Source organism: Neopsephotus bourkii, unplaced genomic scaffold, assembly GCF_033783945.1.
Source record: "Neopsephotus bourkii isolate Nb327-2 ecotype Australia unplaced genomic scaffold, CSIRO-AGI_Nbou_v1 NB_663, whole genome shotgun sequence".
Lineage (NCBI taxonomy): Eukaryota > Metazoa > Chordata > Aves > Psittaciformes > Psittacidae > Neopsephotus > Neopsephotus bourkii.
The window spans coordinates 1,322,239-1,340,091 of NW_026901162.1; the positions used below are offsets into that span (position 1 = coordinate 1,322,239).

General features: G+C 43.3%; 1 protein-coding gene across 1 annotated transcript; it reads left to right on the plus strand.

Annotated features, from left to right (window-relative positions):
- The first annotated feature begins 1,567 nt into the window (after positions 1-1,567).
- Positions 1,568-14,165, plus strand: CDADC1 (cytidine and dCMP deaminase domain containing 1). The gene is given in 10 exon segments (XM_061353120.1): positions 1,568-1,637; positions 1,640-1,771; positions 4,752-4,846; positions 6,345-6,522; positions 7,358-7,936; positions 9,829-9,878; positions 10,907-11,076; positions 11,604-11,793; positions 12,436-12,496; positions 13,766-14,165. Coding segments are annotated over 10 exon segments (1,599 nt in total). The 3' UTR covers positions 13,840-14,165.
- Positions 14,166-17,853: the final 3,688 nt, after the last annotated feature.

Below are 17,853 nucleotides of genomic sequence, written 5' to 3' on the forward strand. Positions count from 1 at the left end.
TTGTCACATTCATACGCAGCCATGAAGCTGCTTCTACATGCCTGTGGTGTCCTGATAATGATTCCTTTATCACCAGCTGCAAATTGCGCTGAGAGGTAAACACTTGCCAGGCATAAATTTCCATAGGTACCACAAGCAGGAGGTGTGAGCAAGAGGAGGGAAGGAAATGGCCTTTCCCAGGGAAGATCACCCTGGCACCCACCTGCTCCCTAAGCCTGCTGGGTGTTTGGGCAGGGCCTTGTACAGGTCCCCTGTGCCTGCGACCCTGTCTCACTACTCATGGGGTGACCATGTTTCTGCCAGGAGCTTCAGGCCTGGGCTGCTCCTGCTCAGCCTCAAGTGCCGCAGCAGAAGACTTCTTCTCCCAGCGGCACATTGTGGAAATGGTTGGTTTCCTGGGAGGGTCATTTGAATCCCTCTTATAAATATTCCTTTTGCATGCTTAGTACAGTATCAGCACAGCAAATTGCATTCATGAGCTTGACATGCTTGTTAGCGCTCAGTCACCGCCAGGTCAGATGCTTAGGAAATGGATGGAGTTTGGGGAGTTCGCAGGCCTGGCACTGCTGCCTCTGGTGCTAGTGTAAGGAGGAATGCTGTAAATGAAAACAGAACAGCCCCATCTGATTTATTCCCAGCAGCCCCATGTCCAGGTGCAGCCTCAATTATTTATGCAAATCAAGACAATGACGGTTAAAAAAAAAAAGGCAAACAAAGCACCCAAACCAAGAAAAGCAACAGAACCCAAGAAACCAATCAACCAACCAGCTCCTTCCCTGCTCTCTTCCAACCTTTCCCTCACCATGGCCTTGGAAAAGTAGCAATCCCAGTGCCAGTCTTGCAGAGTCCAAACATCAATTCATACATGATGAAGAGTTTTGGTCTCATCACAGCATCGGTAACATACATGTTAAAAGAGGAAAAGAAGACCCATCTTCAGACTCACTCTACAGTGCCAAGTTCCTTGCTCACTTTCCTACCGAGGTGTAATTACTGTAATAACCCTGCACTGGAAAGTTTCTACCAACAAAACCAAACCAGCCTGGGGAAGCTATGCTCTCTTTCCCCAGAGGAAGCACGCAGCACAGATGAAGGGATGGGATTTACCAGTGTAACATCTCTGCTGAAGAACAGTTGTGCTGCAGCAGTGGCAGAAAGGAACACGACTTCCCCACACTCACCAAGCTAGTTACACCAGCAAGACGATTAGCAGGGTACAAGAGAAATGACCCCATGGCACAGAAACCCTCATGCTGCCAGCTCCCTGTTCCCCAAACCGGATGCACAAGCCCCTTTCTGCGCTGTGCAGCTGACCGCGTGTTCCTCGGATCCCTCTTTTCCCCGCGAGCTTGGATCTTCTCGGGGAGGCCACCGAGGGGCAGACCAGGGCTGCGGTACAGAAGGACGATCACAACCCCCGAACGGAGACGGCCGCGCCGGAGAGAACAGCGCGCCCCGGAGCCGCCGCTCCGCCCATCACACAAGCCCCGCCCATCACACAAGCCTCGCCTCCTCTCTCCCCCCCGGTGTCTATTGGCCGAGGAGCCCGCCCGTCAGAGCGGTTGCCATGCTGACGCCCCCGCCGCGGCGACGCCCTGCGGGAGGAGCGGGGTCACCATGGGGAGGGGCGGGGCGAGGCCGGGGGGTGGGGGGCACCGGGCGGTACCGGCACCGCCACCGGTACCCGCACCGGCACCGATGCACGGCGCAGAGGAGGCGGCGGAGGGGCCGCGGGTGAGTGCGGCGAGCACACAGACCGACAGCATGACCGGTGAGTGATGCCCCGTGCCCGCCGCGGGGGGGCCTGGCTGCGGGGCGGGCGGCTGGGGCCTCCCCGGCCGGGAGAGAGCCTCCGCCGTGGGGAGCTGGGTATAACGGGTGGCTGAGGGCAGGGGAGCGGCGGCGGGGGAGCGCTGGCAGGCCTCTCGCGGGTCTCTTCTTGCCTACCGGGTGTTTCGAAACGCCCGACACCGTGCGGTGCGTCCTCTCCTCTTGGCGCTCTGAGGCTCTGCCCTCCCCGGGGCCGTGCGCCCCCCCCCCCCCCCAACAGCTATTTCATAGGGTGCTCCTGCCCGTTACAGACAGGGCAGTAAAAGTATCCCCGCCCCTGCTTGCCTGTGCTCTTAGTCATAGGGCCTTCTCATCATACGTGCTCGTGTTTTGTTTCCTCCTCTGGCAAAATTACTCCCAGCTCTACACCGTGTATTTTTAATGTGTATGAAATGCAGTCTGCATTAAAATGCTTTCCTCCTGCGGGGTGTCTGTATTAGCCCCGTAGCAGTGCCCATGAATTTTAGTAGAGAGCAACTTTCTCACAGTGCAGGGGATGCCGAAATGATGCAGATTTTGATGGATTCCCTGTATTCCACCACTGCAGGCCCAGCAGAGTGGGGTATACATACAGATCGCCCATGGGCTGTATATATAGCTCTCAGACTGAGGACCACAACAGGGCTGCCAGGTCTCCTTGATGGGTAAATGGGGGGGGGAATATGTTCATCCTAGTTTAATGAAAATCCTATTTCCAAATGAGCAAAGAAAACCCTATTTTCCCCAGACAGGAGTGTGACGTCACTGATTTTCTCCTCGATGATGTCAAGGCACAGTACTAGTTCCCTGCCTGGAACATGACTTCTTTAGGACTTTGCACTAGGGACTCCTATGTTGCAACCATGGCATAATCCTGTATCTGAACCGTGTCCGGATGAACAGTGCCCTACTCCTTTTAGCTTTCAGGTGCAGGCATGGCAGGGTTTTTGATGCTGGCCTTCACAGACCACTCTCCCTCGAACCTGCCTCTCACTGGGGTGAGATCCCCAAGCTGGAGGAACAAAATCATACCTTTGTAGGAAGCAGAGAAGCTGTGTAAATTAGGGAAGCTGTGAAGACTCAATGCACATTAAAGGAGTGCTCTTTTTATAGACAATTTTGCTTAAATTCTGTATGATGTCTTCTACCTTATTTCCAGGCCACTTTAATCAGTATTCTCTTCACTCTGTTGAACTTATGGGAACCATTAACTAAGTTGATAAAGGTGTGGATACATAGATACAGCAACTGTGACCACAGGTCTTTCTTTTTTCATCATAATATTTTGCTTCATTATAAATTCAGGTCTATTCACAACAGGCACATTCTTCAGTTTGTTTCCCATGCGTTTGACAGGTCACATTCAGATTAGGTCCAAGAAAACAAACAGTAATTCAGACTTGTTTCTGGTGTATTCTGTTTTAAATCTACTCCGTATGCCAAATCGCAATCCATTTTAGAAAACATGATGGTATACATGTGACTTGGTATCAGTGGCACTGTTTATTTTAGCTTGCCATTTAGGAAGTGTGCATGTGTGTGCCACAACAGGAATGAGCAGAGGCCATAATGAGAACGACTAAGACAAAAAAAATCTGCTTGTTTAGATGTGGCTTGTAGACTTACAGTTTATTTTTAGGACAAGTGACAACAAATCTTCATGTGTGCCACTTGCCATGTACATTTCTAGCACACACATCTGATTGTGCTGACCAGTGCCCCTTGCAGCGCTTGTGTGCAGTGGGAGAGCGTAGCTGGGTAGCCTAAATAGTAGTGGGCAGTGTGGCATCAGCTGCTGCTGCTGAGAGGTCTATAGCTGCTTTCCAAAATCACATTTGCATGCAAAAAAGCCTGCTAAAATGCTGCCTGAAAATGGTATTCCAGTCATGGGTTGCATGTTTATCTGCTGTCCTAATTGTTTGGGTTCACAGACATGTCATTAACTTAACCTTCTTCCCCACCAGAGCAATCTTAGTATCTGATTATATTTCTTCCAAACTGGTGGGACTGCTTAAAGAAATTTTTTTCTCTATTCTGTTCTTCTCTCTGCCTCTTCCTCTTTCGCACAAACTTTAACATTTGTGGGAAGGGATAAAACCAGAAATAAAACTACTGCGTACCCCTGAGACCTGCAGAAGAATCCCTGAAGTAGGGACTAGAGCTTCTCAAAGACATAATTAAACTTCCTGCCAAGTGTGAGTTAAGACAGCTTTACGTCTGGGATGGTGCAAGCAATGGTGCAGTACTTCCTCCATTTTCATTTGTGGGATACTCGGTAATGCTGAGCACTGGTTCCAGCATGTCCAGTTTGTTTAGCAGAAGCACAACACAGCACAAGGCAGTGGGTGGAGAAAGGATTCTTTGCTACCGCTTTGGTTATTCAGTCAGAAGTTAACAGCATGAGAAATGTTTAACTTTTTGTAAAACTCTAACCAAAGTTTAAGCAGACTAAAAACCCAGAAGTAGGTTTCTGCAGAACAGATGTAACTGGAAGGTTTCACAGTGGCTCATCCACTCTTGCTGCGGGTGTCAGTGTAAGATCATAATGCGTGCCTGGATGTTTTTGCTCGCATCTGTGGTGAGCCTGAAGCTGAATCAGAAGCTGTGTCTCAGATTTCTGTAAGAATTTGTGAGTCATTTAAGCACTTTAAGTTCTGTGGGACCTGATCTTTGATTTCTGCTCTTCACCTCTGAGCCGAATTAACTCAATTTCAGTGAAAGTTTCATCAGTCGTTGCACAAATCTGAGCTCTGCCTCCAGATGTGAATATTCTGAGATGACAGTTACTGCCCTGAAGAAGACAGTGTGGATTTAGCTGCTGTAAATAGCAGAAGTGGTAGATGAACCAGCTTCTGTAGCAGCTGTGGTGTACAACAACAATGTGGGGTATCTTTATAAATATTCTTTAATAAATTTTTTCTTCTTCTTCTTCAAATGCACAGGTCAAATGCCAAGACTTTCTAAAGTCAATCTTTTTACTTTGTTCAGCCTCTGGATGGAGCTCTTTCCTTCGACTGAGCAACAAAAGAAATCACAGGTAAATCTGCTTAGTGTTAATTGATCTTTCTGAACAGCTCCTGCAGTGCATGTAACAACTGCTCTTTACACGACAGATAATTCGGAGGAAAAAAACAAACCAAACAAATCTGCTGATAATAGTTTTTTCAGTTATTTATTAGGAGGAGAAAAAAATCCAGTGGTGGGAGAAAAATAGCAGACTGGTTAAATAGCTGCTTCTGAAAACCTGTGTACCCCTGACAGCTGAAGCAAATGCTAAAAAATGGGGACTGTTTTGAAGAGCCTAACAAAAGAGGCATGGTGTGTACTGGGCGCTTCTTAGCATATGCTGATTGTAACTTTAAAACAGCGTGGTTGGTGGTATAGAGGTGCTCCTTTAGAATTAAAATATTCGTGATTGTAGATGAGTTCTATTATAGAGTGGAGGAGCACAGAACTATCTGAAATGTTTGTTGGTCAAGAACTTGTAGATAACTACCTTAGTTACAGTGAAAAGAAACCATCCTTGACAATGGATCTGCTAAATAGTAGCCAGTTACACTTGGGAGTGTCCTGGAACAGCATGTTTTCTTCTGTGATCAGAGTTCTTAACTGTTCTTACTTTGTGCAGAGCACAACCGTGTGCTAAGATCCATAGCACATGGATCACCCAGGACACAAAAAGATAGGAAAAGAATTTGAGTGACAGGCCTAATTTTCAGAGTTTGATATGTCTGAAAGAGGTATAGATGAGTCTATACCTATAGTATATACCTGTATCTATAGGTTAAGTCTGCCACTATATAGACTTCAAAAGCAGGTTCAAATTTAGTAATTCAGTTAGGAATGGGATTTGGGTTATCTTGTAGGGTTTTAGTACAGCCTCATTTCTGTAACCACAAAGAAATCAGGTAATTTACAGATTCAGGGTGACAGTGTTCTAGTAACAGCTGAACTGCATAATGAGATGTGTTTCACTGGCTTCATCAAACTAGCTTGTGTCCAGTTTCCTTACAATACATGGGAATCCATGTGTAAGAGCTTTTGTGTATGGTAAGCAGACTTTTTCCATGGAATATTCTTTAGAACCTGGATTCATTTCTATAAATGAAGAGACAGAAGTCAAGCTAAAGAAGCTATTGTCAAGCTTAAAACAGACATTAAATTCATAGCATTTCCAGATGCTGGATGATTCAGAGGGTTTTTCAGCTATAATTGACAGAATTTTCTGTGCTGTTCCTGGAGTTTGGTATGTGCGAAGCAATGACAAAAAAAAATCAGGAATTTGCTACAAGTCCCTGTTTGAAGCTTGACAGGGGCACAGCATGCTGATATTAAAAAGCACATGTAGAAGCTACACAAAAATACTGCTTTGGGAAGTGTTAACAGAGATTGTTTAATGATTCATATTGCAATTGGTAATGGAGAGCCATATGCTCTGATCCTGGTTGGGCAGTGTTCCCTAAGGAAGAGCTGTAACATTGCTATGGACCTGATGTTGAAAAAAAGTAAAATAATAGAAATGCATTTTTCTGTAGGTGAAGAAAAGTGGCCTAGTTGTGGTGAAAAATATGAAGATTGTTGGCCTTCATTGTTCCAGTACAGACTTGCATGCTGGCCAGATTGCACTCATAAAACATGGATCAAGACTTAAAAACTGTGATCTTTATTTCTCCAGAAAACCATGTTCAACCTGTTTAAAAATGATTGTAAACGGTAAGCAATGACTGTAGTAGATTAGGGGTAAATGTTACGCTTGTGACTGGTAGTATCACAAAGCTCGTTTTCTCTTTGGACTGTCCCAGTTGTGAAAGCAAATCCCTAACTTGTGTGGCCTGCACTGATATTTTCCACAAGGCTGAAAACAGTATTGAATGTATATTTTCCTGGAGCTGATGATCAATAGGTTAGGGTTTGCTACTGAGACCCTGTTCTCTGTGCAGCTATCACTATTGGTGGTGCTTGTCTCTTGGTTAGGATGCACTGCTGAGATCCTGACAATCCAGTTGCACTTTGCCAAAGCAACCAACCCTAAGCCTAATAATTAGGCCTAGATAGCTACATTTTACCTTGCCCTTCCATTGCTTGTCAGTGGCACCAGAGAAAGGGTGCCTTTTATGCAGAAATCACAGGGACTACTGAAGGTTTTCCTTTTCCCAAGTGAGATGAAGACAAGTCAGATTATTCACTTCCTTAAATGGTATCTGCTGGCACAGCCCTTCTGCACTCATTGATTCTTAATCTCAGCAACAGCTTCTGTTAGTGCTAGCTTTTTTTGTGTGGTATTAATATAGCTGGTGTAGTTGAGATGCAAAATTAGACTGTCACAAAGATCTTAGAATTTAGAAAACTCCAATTTTTGTCTACAGTCTGCTTAACAGATAACCTCTTGATACTTGTATCTACTAGCATTTTTGTTGTCCAGACACCCCTCAAGCAGCAGTCAGGGCCTTAAAGGAGTAAAACCAGGGTTAAACAGTAGTGTTGAATATGAGGTTTGTGTTCCACTGTACTTGTATGGTTCCTTTTGCTGCATTATCTTCTCTTCCAGCTGGGGTGAACAGGATTTCTTACTGGCCTGCAGATCCTGAAATCAGCTTGCAGAATGAGGCGTCCAATCCCATGACTACAGATGATGCAAAGCTAGATGCCAAAGCAGTAGAAAGACTGAAGTCAAACAGTCGTGCTCGTGTGTGCGTGCTGCTTCAGCCCTTGGGGTGCTCCATGGTGCAATTTGTTGAAGAAACTTCCACCACATTTGATTTTATTCAAAAAATAGTGAAATCTCAGCCCGACTCCAATACTGACTTTTACACTGCATGTAGACAAGAGAGAATAAAAGAGTATGAAAGTTTATTCCTAATTTCAAATGAGGAAATGCACAAGAAAATACTGATGACAATAGGACTGGAGAACCTCTGTGAAAATCCGTACTTCAGCAACCTGAGGCAAAATATGAAAGATCTTGTCTTGGTCTTGGCGACAGTGGCTGCCAGTGTCCCTGTCTTTGGATGCTTTGGGTTTTACAACAGCGAATCACAACGAACAAATGAAACAGATCATCAGAGTTTGCCCCAAGAAATTGCAAGGCACTGTATGATACAAGCCAGACTACTTGCATACCGGACAGGTGAGTTGTTGCAGTACGGCAGGAAGAATGGGTCTCATGGGAAGAGCAAGTTCCTCGTTTCAGTCTTAGTCTTCCAAATAATTCCTTGAGCAAGCTGCTGAATTCTGTTTCTCCATCTGTGAAACAGGAATGGCAGTAATAGTAAAGACTCCACAGGGGTACATAGTATTGTGAGTGAAAGCTTTCAGAGACAAAACCAGTGCAGGTATTTAGGAAATCCTGCCCTGCCAACATGTCCAACACCTGTCTAGAAAAAGAATACAATGGTGTTTGAATTCTTCAAGCTGCTCTGAGGCTCTTTTTACTGTGGCTTCACAAGATGCTTCTGTTATCAAATACATGCCAATATTTCAAGCAGATTAGGTACACTTCTTCAGAAAAAAGGAGTGAAACAAAGGCCTTTCACTAAGGCATTAAGTGCAGTTACATTAAGTTTCTTAGTTCTAATCTTATTAGTGAAAATGCTACTATATCCGATGGAGGGTTTCTTTGCAAGGATGCTGGAATTTTGATGTACAGCCTTTTGGGTAGAAGGGTAGTTATTGACCACCTTTTGATGATATGGATGACTTATGTTAGCTACTTTATTCTGTCTAGGTAGCCATGCAGTAAATTGGTACATTCTTGGAGAGAACAGAATATGAAGACTTATGAAGAGTTAAAACTTAGTAGTACTCCTTAGTGTGGGCTTTTTTCATCTAGATATGATAGTTGCTTTTTTAAAACCCTTACAAACAAAACATATTACCTAGTTAAAGCTTTCTTTTTTTTTCCCCCCTGGGTACCCTCTGTGAATCTGGTCACCCAAAGTTGCAGAAGAGATGGAATTGTTACAACTAATTTGGAAGTTTCATGGAACCAGTTGTGGGTTTTTTTTGTTCATCTGCTGTTGTACATACAGAGCACAGTGGAATGAGCAAACTTGACTATTCATTCTTGAGGCAGCAAAATTCAGTTTTACCTGTGCTGTTCAGCCTGGGCTCAGGTCTGGATTTTGAGCAAACTCTTACTCTAGTCCTGAAATAAAGTTAAAAGAAATAAATGGCACACACACATATTTAGGTGCTCACATTATTATATATGTGAATATAAGGAGAGCAAGATTATAGGATGTTTTCTATGCAGGCTTAATATACATGAGTGACTAGTAAGTATTCATAATATAAAGTCAGCCCTCATAAAACATATCTTTGGCAGGAAAGATCCTCTTTAAGGTGACTGTATGTGTTAGTGAGACCAAGAATGATAGAAACAGTTAATTGCCTTCTACGTCACTGGAAACCTGGAACATATTTTTCTCCTTGATATGCTTAGTTCTTACTGGTCAAGACTCTCATCAGTAGCTACTGGAGAAGATTTCCAAGTTCCATGAAAATCTTCCAAGTCACATAATGGAAGTTCTGTTCTGGTTTTCCTGTGGTGGTGATGGGAAACACCCCCCAAAATAGGATTATTAACGTTTTGTCTCTGAATTAGGTATAAAATACAACTAATTTTGATAGGAGTTCAGACCACAGAGCCATAAACTTAAGGAGTGGCAGAAACTAAGTAATTAAATTGTAAACAGCTAGAAGGTTTTTATCAGTTTGCCGTCTCACATGTGAACCTGTCCACATATATTCTTGGCACACATATACTTGTCTATGTATTGGTTGCTCCTTAGCTTGTGTGAACAAATATAGGTAGCAGTGTTGAATGGCTGGCCTTGCAGTTAAAGTACGCTAAGCTTTTGGTGTAGACATGTATGACTTAGAAGCTCTTAATTTTTCTTTTCTCCTATCCATGAAGCAACAATAAATATTATTCCTTACTTTAGGATGTCATATGTTAATGTACAGATAACTCAGAAGTGCTTTATTTATTATTTGCTGCTAAAATGTTATGTATTTTAGAGGACCATAAAACAGGAGTTGGAGCTATTATTTGGGCAGAAGAAAAATCAGTAAGTATTGAAAAAGTTCCTCTTTCTTGAACTCACAATTCATACACTTGTATCTGCTTTGAGCTGTTATTTTAAGTTTTTGCAGGTGCATTTTTCATACACACACAGAGCACTACAGAAATCTCATTCTTTAGTAACTAAGTTAATGACTGCTTCTTTGATAATGCTGTTAAGATGAAGGCGAAGTATAAATGAGTTCAGTAACTGTCGCAGTGTCTCTGCTTACTTTTCCAGTGTGCCTGTTTCCTTAGCCTTTGTCAGTTACTCCAGCTGTCCTGGCTGCAGAGTTTGCCACAGCTGCTGATCAGGCAGCCTGTGTCTGTTCTGCAGGTCCCTCTTTGAAGCTTTTATTTTGGAGAGTTCTCAGTACAATCGGGCCTCACGATCTCTGAAGGATTTTTGTTGCCATTGAGATGCCATAGTGGCTTTAGCACATTTTGGATCAAAGCGATATTTTTCTACAGGTATTGTTACTGTGCTTTTTCCCATCCAAGCATAAAGTTTTTATTCCTTTATGTCTCTGATTATGCGTGTTACCAGTCCCAGGGAGCCTCATTCTTCATGCAGCTGCAACATACTCTTCATTAGTTTTTAACACTTCAGTCATCAGCTGCTCATTGCTGTTTTCTTTTTTGTGCTGATCTCAGTCACTGATTGCTACTTGGACAGCACACTGGGCACTGGGTCTGTTGAGAGACAGGTGAAGCACAGTCTCTGGCACATCAGGAACTAATTCCAATTTTATACATTGCAGAAAGGCTCAAGGAGTCAATCCTTCCTCATTTTTGTTCCTGCTAGCCGTGCTACCTGATAGAAGGAAAGCCCCTAAAGCCTGGTGCAGTGTGTTGTGTGCAGTGTTACAGTTCAGTGGAAAAGCTCCATGCAGACACAGAGCAATCAGCAAGAGCTGAGTTCTCTTTTTAACTGCCATAACTTGGCATGAACTGTGAAAGTATACATTGCAAAACACTTTCACTTAATACTCAGTGTAAATGTCTCCTACTTTAATGGTTTGCTTACTGTTGCAGAGAAGCTGTGATGGAACAGGAGCAATGTATTTTGTAGGCTGTGGTTACAATGCCTTTCCTGTTGGATCTGAATATGCTGATTTTCCACACATGGATGATAAACAAAAGGATCGGGAAATCAGAAAGTTCAGATACATTATACATGCGGAGCAGAATGCCTTAACATTCAGGTAATGGGCTTATTTTTACCAGGGAGAAGAATGAGATGGGTCAGAAACAATGCCATGACGAATGAATGTGTGATGAAGATTGCAATCACAGTCTTGCTTATGCCTGTAATGCAGAACTTGGATGTGCATGGGCACAGCTTCTGAGATTTCTTCAGACTTCTTCAGTGAATTGTTTTTTAAAGGGTATTCACTCCGATGCATGGCAGCTCCTTCAGATACGAGCCACTGCCTCTGTTTCCTGCTAGGACCATGCTGTCCTAGCAGGAAACCTGAAATAAGGAAGAGTGGCAATTGTTGAGGCTTCAACAATGATAAATGCAGTGAGGTGGGATGGGTATTTTGTTCACAGAGAGTAAAACAAAGCTAGATATCATTGTGTCCTTGTGCACTTTGTTAGGAATAAGTGGCTTCTGAGACTAGATCATAGAATCACGTAACACTTCTTTGCTTGCTCTTGTGAGGTATTAAGTTTGTCACTATTAAAAACTATCAAGATATCTGAAATTCTGGTTTTTGACTGCCTGTAGGTGTCGAGAAATAAAACCAGATGAGAGAAGCATGATATTTGTGACAAAATGTCCATGTGATGAATGTGTCCCTTTAATCAAAGGCGCTGGTATCAAGCAGATCTATGCAGGAGATGTTGATGCTGGAAAAAAGAAAGCAGACATATCCTATATGAAGTTTGGTGAAGTGCAGGGTGTAAGCAAATTTACAGTAAGTGTCTAAATGTACTATAGTCTAAAAACTCTGGGCTGCACTGTGGGGAGGGTGGAGTGGGCACAAGAGGTGTGTTTTCTTGTGTTTTTTAGTCAAGCGAGTGGAATTGAGAGGTTGCTCTGTTACAACACAGGGGAGAAGTGCTGTGCCATATGCCAGAGGGTGCGGCCAAGTGTATCTGTTTTCTCTAATTGCCTTGCACATTTCCCTCTAACTCACTGCTGTTGTTTGAGTGCCTCTTCACACTGAGGCTCTCTCCAAGCTTTGCTGTCACAGTACGGCAGCTGATGTGGGAGATCACTGTGTGACTACATAGGCCCTTCCAGCAGCTCCCAAAAGAGCTGCAGTGGGTTTTGAAGGTGGCCAAGTGCCCTTGCACTCAGGGCGCTCACCATGGCAAACAACAGCACTGGTGGTTTGAGCAAGCTCATTTCCCCTTCTCAAGGGAGTAAATGACCACACATCCCTTAATAGCTTTTTATTTGCAAAGTAAGTGTGTGTTTGAGGTGGAGTCCTTCATTCCCTGCCTCACCCCTAGTCATCCCTTACAGTGAAGAACAGTGGGGTACTTCATCCTTCTCCCTTTGCTCTTTTTTCTGTCTTCTGGAATAAGTAAACATTTTCTTCTTCTTTTACCAGTGGCAACTAAATCCACTGCACACCAATGCCCTTGAATTCCATGACCCCACAGCCAGGGAAAGTAAGTAGTTTTTTCATTAATTCATGTTATGACTGAAGTCAGTGAGATCCCGTTTTAAACAAACTTGGCTTGATTAGTCTTAATTCATCTTGATTTCAGTTAGTTAAATTTTGCTGTGAAAACTTCTCTGAGCTTTTTGAATAGATGAACTAATGGTAAGTTGAAAACAAGTTTGTTTTAACAAATGCTTGGCACTGGCACACACATTACAAAACCTAGTAATGCTGTTATCAAGGTCAACAGTATGCTGTTTGACACACAGATAATTTCAGACTACTGTATAGGGTTTTAGATTTTGTTTTGTAAAGACTTTTTATACTGTGTTCTATAAAGAGTGCCATTCTTTTTCAAGAGAAATTGGACTCCTCCAAGTCATTTAAACATGTTTTGCAGAACATTTGTTTCTTTTATGAAGTAGAATCTATGCTGGTGCTTTTCAATCAGCATTTATTTTTGTGTGTTTATATACACATATATAATATAAAGGCAACAAAATCCTTGTTGAACTGCACCCCTGTAGCAAGGAAGCTGCCGTCCTCTGAAACAGAGTTTGAATGAGTCTTATCTTGAAGCCTTCTTGTGCTACAGAAGGGACCCACCAATGGCATCTACTGTCAGCTACCAGTCCTTAAAATGTTTCTCATCCAGAGGGGAAATTAATGCAGAAAAAGAAGCTAAATAACTTTTGTGCCTCAAGCACAAAGACACAGAGCGTAAAGATAGGGACCTGGCAGTTACTCAAAAGAATTGAGTACCAGGCTAGGAGCATAAGAAAGACTGAAGGTGGGGTTTGTAGCACGTGAATAACCACATAGTACAAGCTAATTCCTAATGTGAGCTAGATCAGCAGAGACTTCTCTTTGTTAGCAGTTTCCTCACAGGCTCAGGAAAAGGGGCAAGGGAAGGGCTCAGAGTAGTGTGTATGTCATTAGTAATCACTGCAAAATGTTAGGGCATGTTTATCCCTCTCTCTGCTAATGGTTTTTAGGCCCAGCTAGAGAAAGATTCACCTTTAATAGGGCTCATTTCTCTAACAGTGTTTTCTTCAAGATGGCATGCTTGCGTTTCAACACTGAACTGGTACAAGTTGCTTTCTTTCCTTAGTGTGTTTCTCTTGCTATGATTACTGCATGCTCCTCTGTAAGGGGAAGAAGACAGTCTCTGTCCCCCTCGCTGTCCCCAGTGTTACTCCAGTGGGCCATTATGTGTTGAGTATTTAGGCTATACTTCCTACTGTATTAATGTTTCACAAATATTTTTTCTCTTTAGATGGGGTCCAGAAAACAAAGTCACTAGATGACCAGCAACACCAAAGCAAGAAACTGTGTCTTGGTCACTATTGAATAATTAAGCACTTCTGCAGTCTTGCTCTGTGTTTTTTTATAATGCAGCCTGTTTGCACTTTCAAATAAGAAAGAGTTTTATTTATTGTTTGGAAAGCTAATTTTAGAATAAGTTTATTTATGATGTCTTTAATGTTTTATGGAATTACCTGAAGGTATTTTTAATTTAGAAGTTCTTCTTGGCAAAAACCTGCTGCTTGTATTTTCTGTGAAAGTAACTGGGTGGCTGATCATTATTAACAAATTAAAACATAAAAAGGACTGAAAGTTTGTTGATGGCAGATCACGGTAATAATAAAATGGTGCTTTTTTGCTTGGTGTACAGACTGGGGGAATGGATTTCTGAGTTCTGGGCTAGCAGAATGCAGAAATAAGACCTAGTTTTTCAAGTACAATCATCAAGGGAGTCTTTAGGAAATGGTAGATAATTAATCACTAGCAGTTACTCCTGTTCCTGAAAGTGGCTTTTACTTCTCAATCTGCTTGTATAAAGGATATGAAGCCATGGGAATGGCCATCGTTTTTGAGTAAGTGGTTTGAATATCAAGCTTCTCTCTCATTCATGCTGTTCCAACTACCACAGCAGCGGAACTATTTTGTTTTGTGGTACCTGCATTGCTGCTCTGTTTGCTTCCTGAAGTGCAGCCCATCTGAATTGATGCAGGCAAAGATTAGCTTTGCTTTTCTCAGCTTCTGGATGCAGGCCTAAAAGAACTCAGCTGTGTGCGTCTCACTGGCCCCTGCATACCATGTGAAAATTTCGAGAGTTTAGGTTTTGTTAATCATCTTCACTAACAGGCTTGTAGGACTACAGAAGCTAAAAAAGCACCCAATGTCCTGTTATTTCTTACAGAGGATGATCCGTACCAGCGGAATTGCCTGATAAGGATGCTGGGGATGGACTCTTCATTAGGGACTGTAGTGATAGGACAAGGGGTAACAGGTTAAAACTTAAACAGGGGAAGTTTAGACTGGATATAAGGAAGAAGTTCTTTACTGTAAAGGTGGTGAGGCACTGGATTGGGTTGCCCAGGGAAGTTGTGAATGCTCCATCCCTGGCGGTGTTCAAGGCCAGGTTGGACAGAGCCTTGGGTGACATGGTTTAGTGTGAGGTGTCCCTGCCCATGGCAGGGGGGTTGGAACTTGATGATCTTAAGGTCCTTTCCAACCCTAACTGTTCTATGATTCTGTGACTGTTGATGACCTGTGGAGCAAGGGTGACATAAAAACAGCCAGTGAAACTTCATTCTAATGTGGTTGCCAGTTTTGAGGGGATGCTGGGTGGGTAATGGGTAACCAGAACAGACAGTTGTACCCAGCATCCTTAGAGAGGTCCCTGCCCTTACTCCCATCTGTTTTGAATATGCTGCCTTGAATATGACCTCTAGCTGTTTGTTTTAGCAGATGTTCCAAGACTTTCTGTTCACTCCTGCGCTGAGCCCTCGAGTGCAAACATCTTAAACCTTTTTCTGCTGCTGCTGGTAGAATATATAAATGGCCTTTTCCCTGTTCTTTCACGCAAGGTGTCTTTGCTGCCCTCCTTGAAGTCCAGGAAGTGGAATAATATTTTAAGGTGCTGCTGAAGATTCTGCTTGTTTCTTTTAGGCTTTGGAAAAGGTTGGAACTAGATAGCAAAGCTGTGATCAGATAGTGGGCAAAGCGTCCATAGTGTGGCATTAATTATATGGAGTCTGTTCTCAGTTTGGCTACTGGTCCTGTAATGTACAGCTCTTGATGCTTGGAGCTGCAGCAAAGAGCTGTGGTTCCCTAAGGCTCGTGGTCTAACTTCATTCTTGGGTACCTTGGGTACCTGGAGAAGCTGCTGTTTCACTGAGCCTAGTTAGACTGAGGGCTACTCTGGAGCTGCTGGTTGAGTGTGGTGCATGCAGTTAGCAGCAGAAGTCTCATCAGGGATCTGAATGACCTCCTGCCCCACTGTAGCCTTGCTAAGGAGGGTGCATACAGCTTTATTTCCCAGGACCAGGGAAAGAGTAGAGGAGAAAAATCCGACCCTGTTTGTCAACTAAGGGAAGGATGGTGAAATCCATTTTTACATCACACCTCAAAAGAGTCCTCTTTCACAATAGCTCATGAAGAAATTGCTGAGCTGCCACTTGATTAGGTCTTGTAATCTAATGTGGAGGAACCCAGGTCCTGAATTTAGGACCAGTAGATCCAGCTGCAAGAGCTCAGCTTTAGAGTGCAGGGCGTGGGGTTAAGTTACTGGTTTGTATGCTGTACAAACCTCAGAAGAACAGTTTTTTCCTCTCATCAAGAATTATATAGTCATTGTTTGTAACTTCCACATGAGGTTAAAGTAAAATGCTGGTGTTTCATAAGCAAGATTATAATCTATTTTTAAATCATAAACATTTTATTTTGGCATATTTGCTCCCCACTTCTTGTAAGCATCTTTTGTTAGAATAATTACTCTCGGCTTTTTCTACAGATCAGAAGAACACTGTCCAGGTTAGTAAAAAGTCCGGGGGGGGGCCCCCCCCCCCACTGAAACCTTGTTTCCATAATTTATTGGCAATGCCCTACTTGAGGTAGAGGCAGGGGAAAAGGCAGGGGCAGGTTTAAGATCCCTTCAGATTTTATAGTGATCTGTCAGCTGGTGTCAAAACTGGTAAAGAAGCCTGTGTCTGTATAGGAACAGCTGAAAATGAAAACTCCCTGAAACATCACAAGTGGCCTAGGTACACGGATAAGTAAATCGAGATACAAGTCAAATATCACACACATTAAATAACTCCATTGCAGTGAATGCTGCTGGAACCTGTGCTTCACAAGGAGTGAAGATTCAAATTTTATTTTTTATTGTTTGTTAAAAAGAGGGGGTTTTGTACAAAACTTCCTGTGAAACTCAGAACTGCTTGTACAGCTGAAGGCTTGCAAGTCTGGCTTTATTTCTGCCTTGCTACATTTCTGCAGGTTCCTCCAGAGACTCACAAGTTTCTCTAGGCTCCTATAGTCAGTATAACCCTGCTTTAATTCTTAAGGGTGTTACAAAGCAGGGTCTTTATCCTGGCCAACAGGAACAATGTGAGTGGGGTTTCTCTCTCAGCCCCTGGACTCTGTAGGCGCTGCTGTGCCTGTCGCCTGCTTACCAGGGAGAGCCATTGGAGATGGGACATCTCCTGCAGTGCATATTTTGCAAATGAACTCTTAAGATGTTTGCTTCTTTCTTACATTAAAACTACAATGCATTTAAAATCAAGAAATGTAAAAGTTATATATTTTATATACTGTATCAAATTCCCATATGCATTTTGGATCTATTTCATTCCTTTCAGAGCAGTCATTTTAATTGTACATATTAACTATCAGTAATAATTTGGCCTCCTGACAGAACAGAAATTCTCTGTTGTTTGCCTTACAGCAAAACATGTTTTCTGCTAATAAATTAATGTGACAATAAGTACTGACATGCATTTTTAAGTGCTTTTGGTTATTAGAAGCATAACAGAAACAGTGCTTTGAAATGCTCATGCCCTTTACCTGCCTGGTGCTGTCCTTGCTCTGGCAGTCCCAGTTGTTTGCTGAGCTGCATCAACTCCTGCTCTGCCTGCAGAGCGTGTTTCGACATGAGACTGTGCCTCCTGCCAGCCCTGAGGAAGGGCTGCAATTCCCTCCCTTGGTCCTGAGAGCATTAATGAGCATCAATTCCCTCTTCCTCAGGAGAGTCAGAACTGCCTTAGGGCGCATCGTGTGAGCTACCACCTCCACAGCCTGTTTCTTGGTTGAAAGGATGGAAGTGGGTAGGGCTTTGACCATCCAGCAGCACATCCATCCTGCTGCACCTCCTGCCTTGCTGCCTTGGATCACTGCATCTGTATGCACAGCACCTTGATTCATAGTCACCATAGAGGGGGATTGTGGTAGTGATCGTAGGCAACTGCAACACTGGTCAGCAGTGTGGCTGAAGGGGAGCAAGTGTTGCATGAAGCAGGTGATGCTAAGGTCCTGGCCCATCAGTGGTTTCAGATCCATGTAGCTCTAGCCCAGGCATGC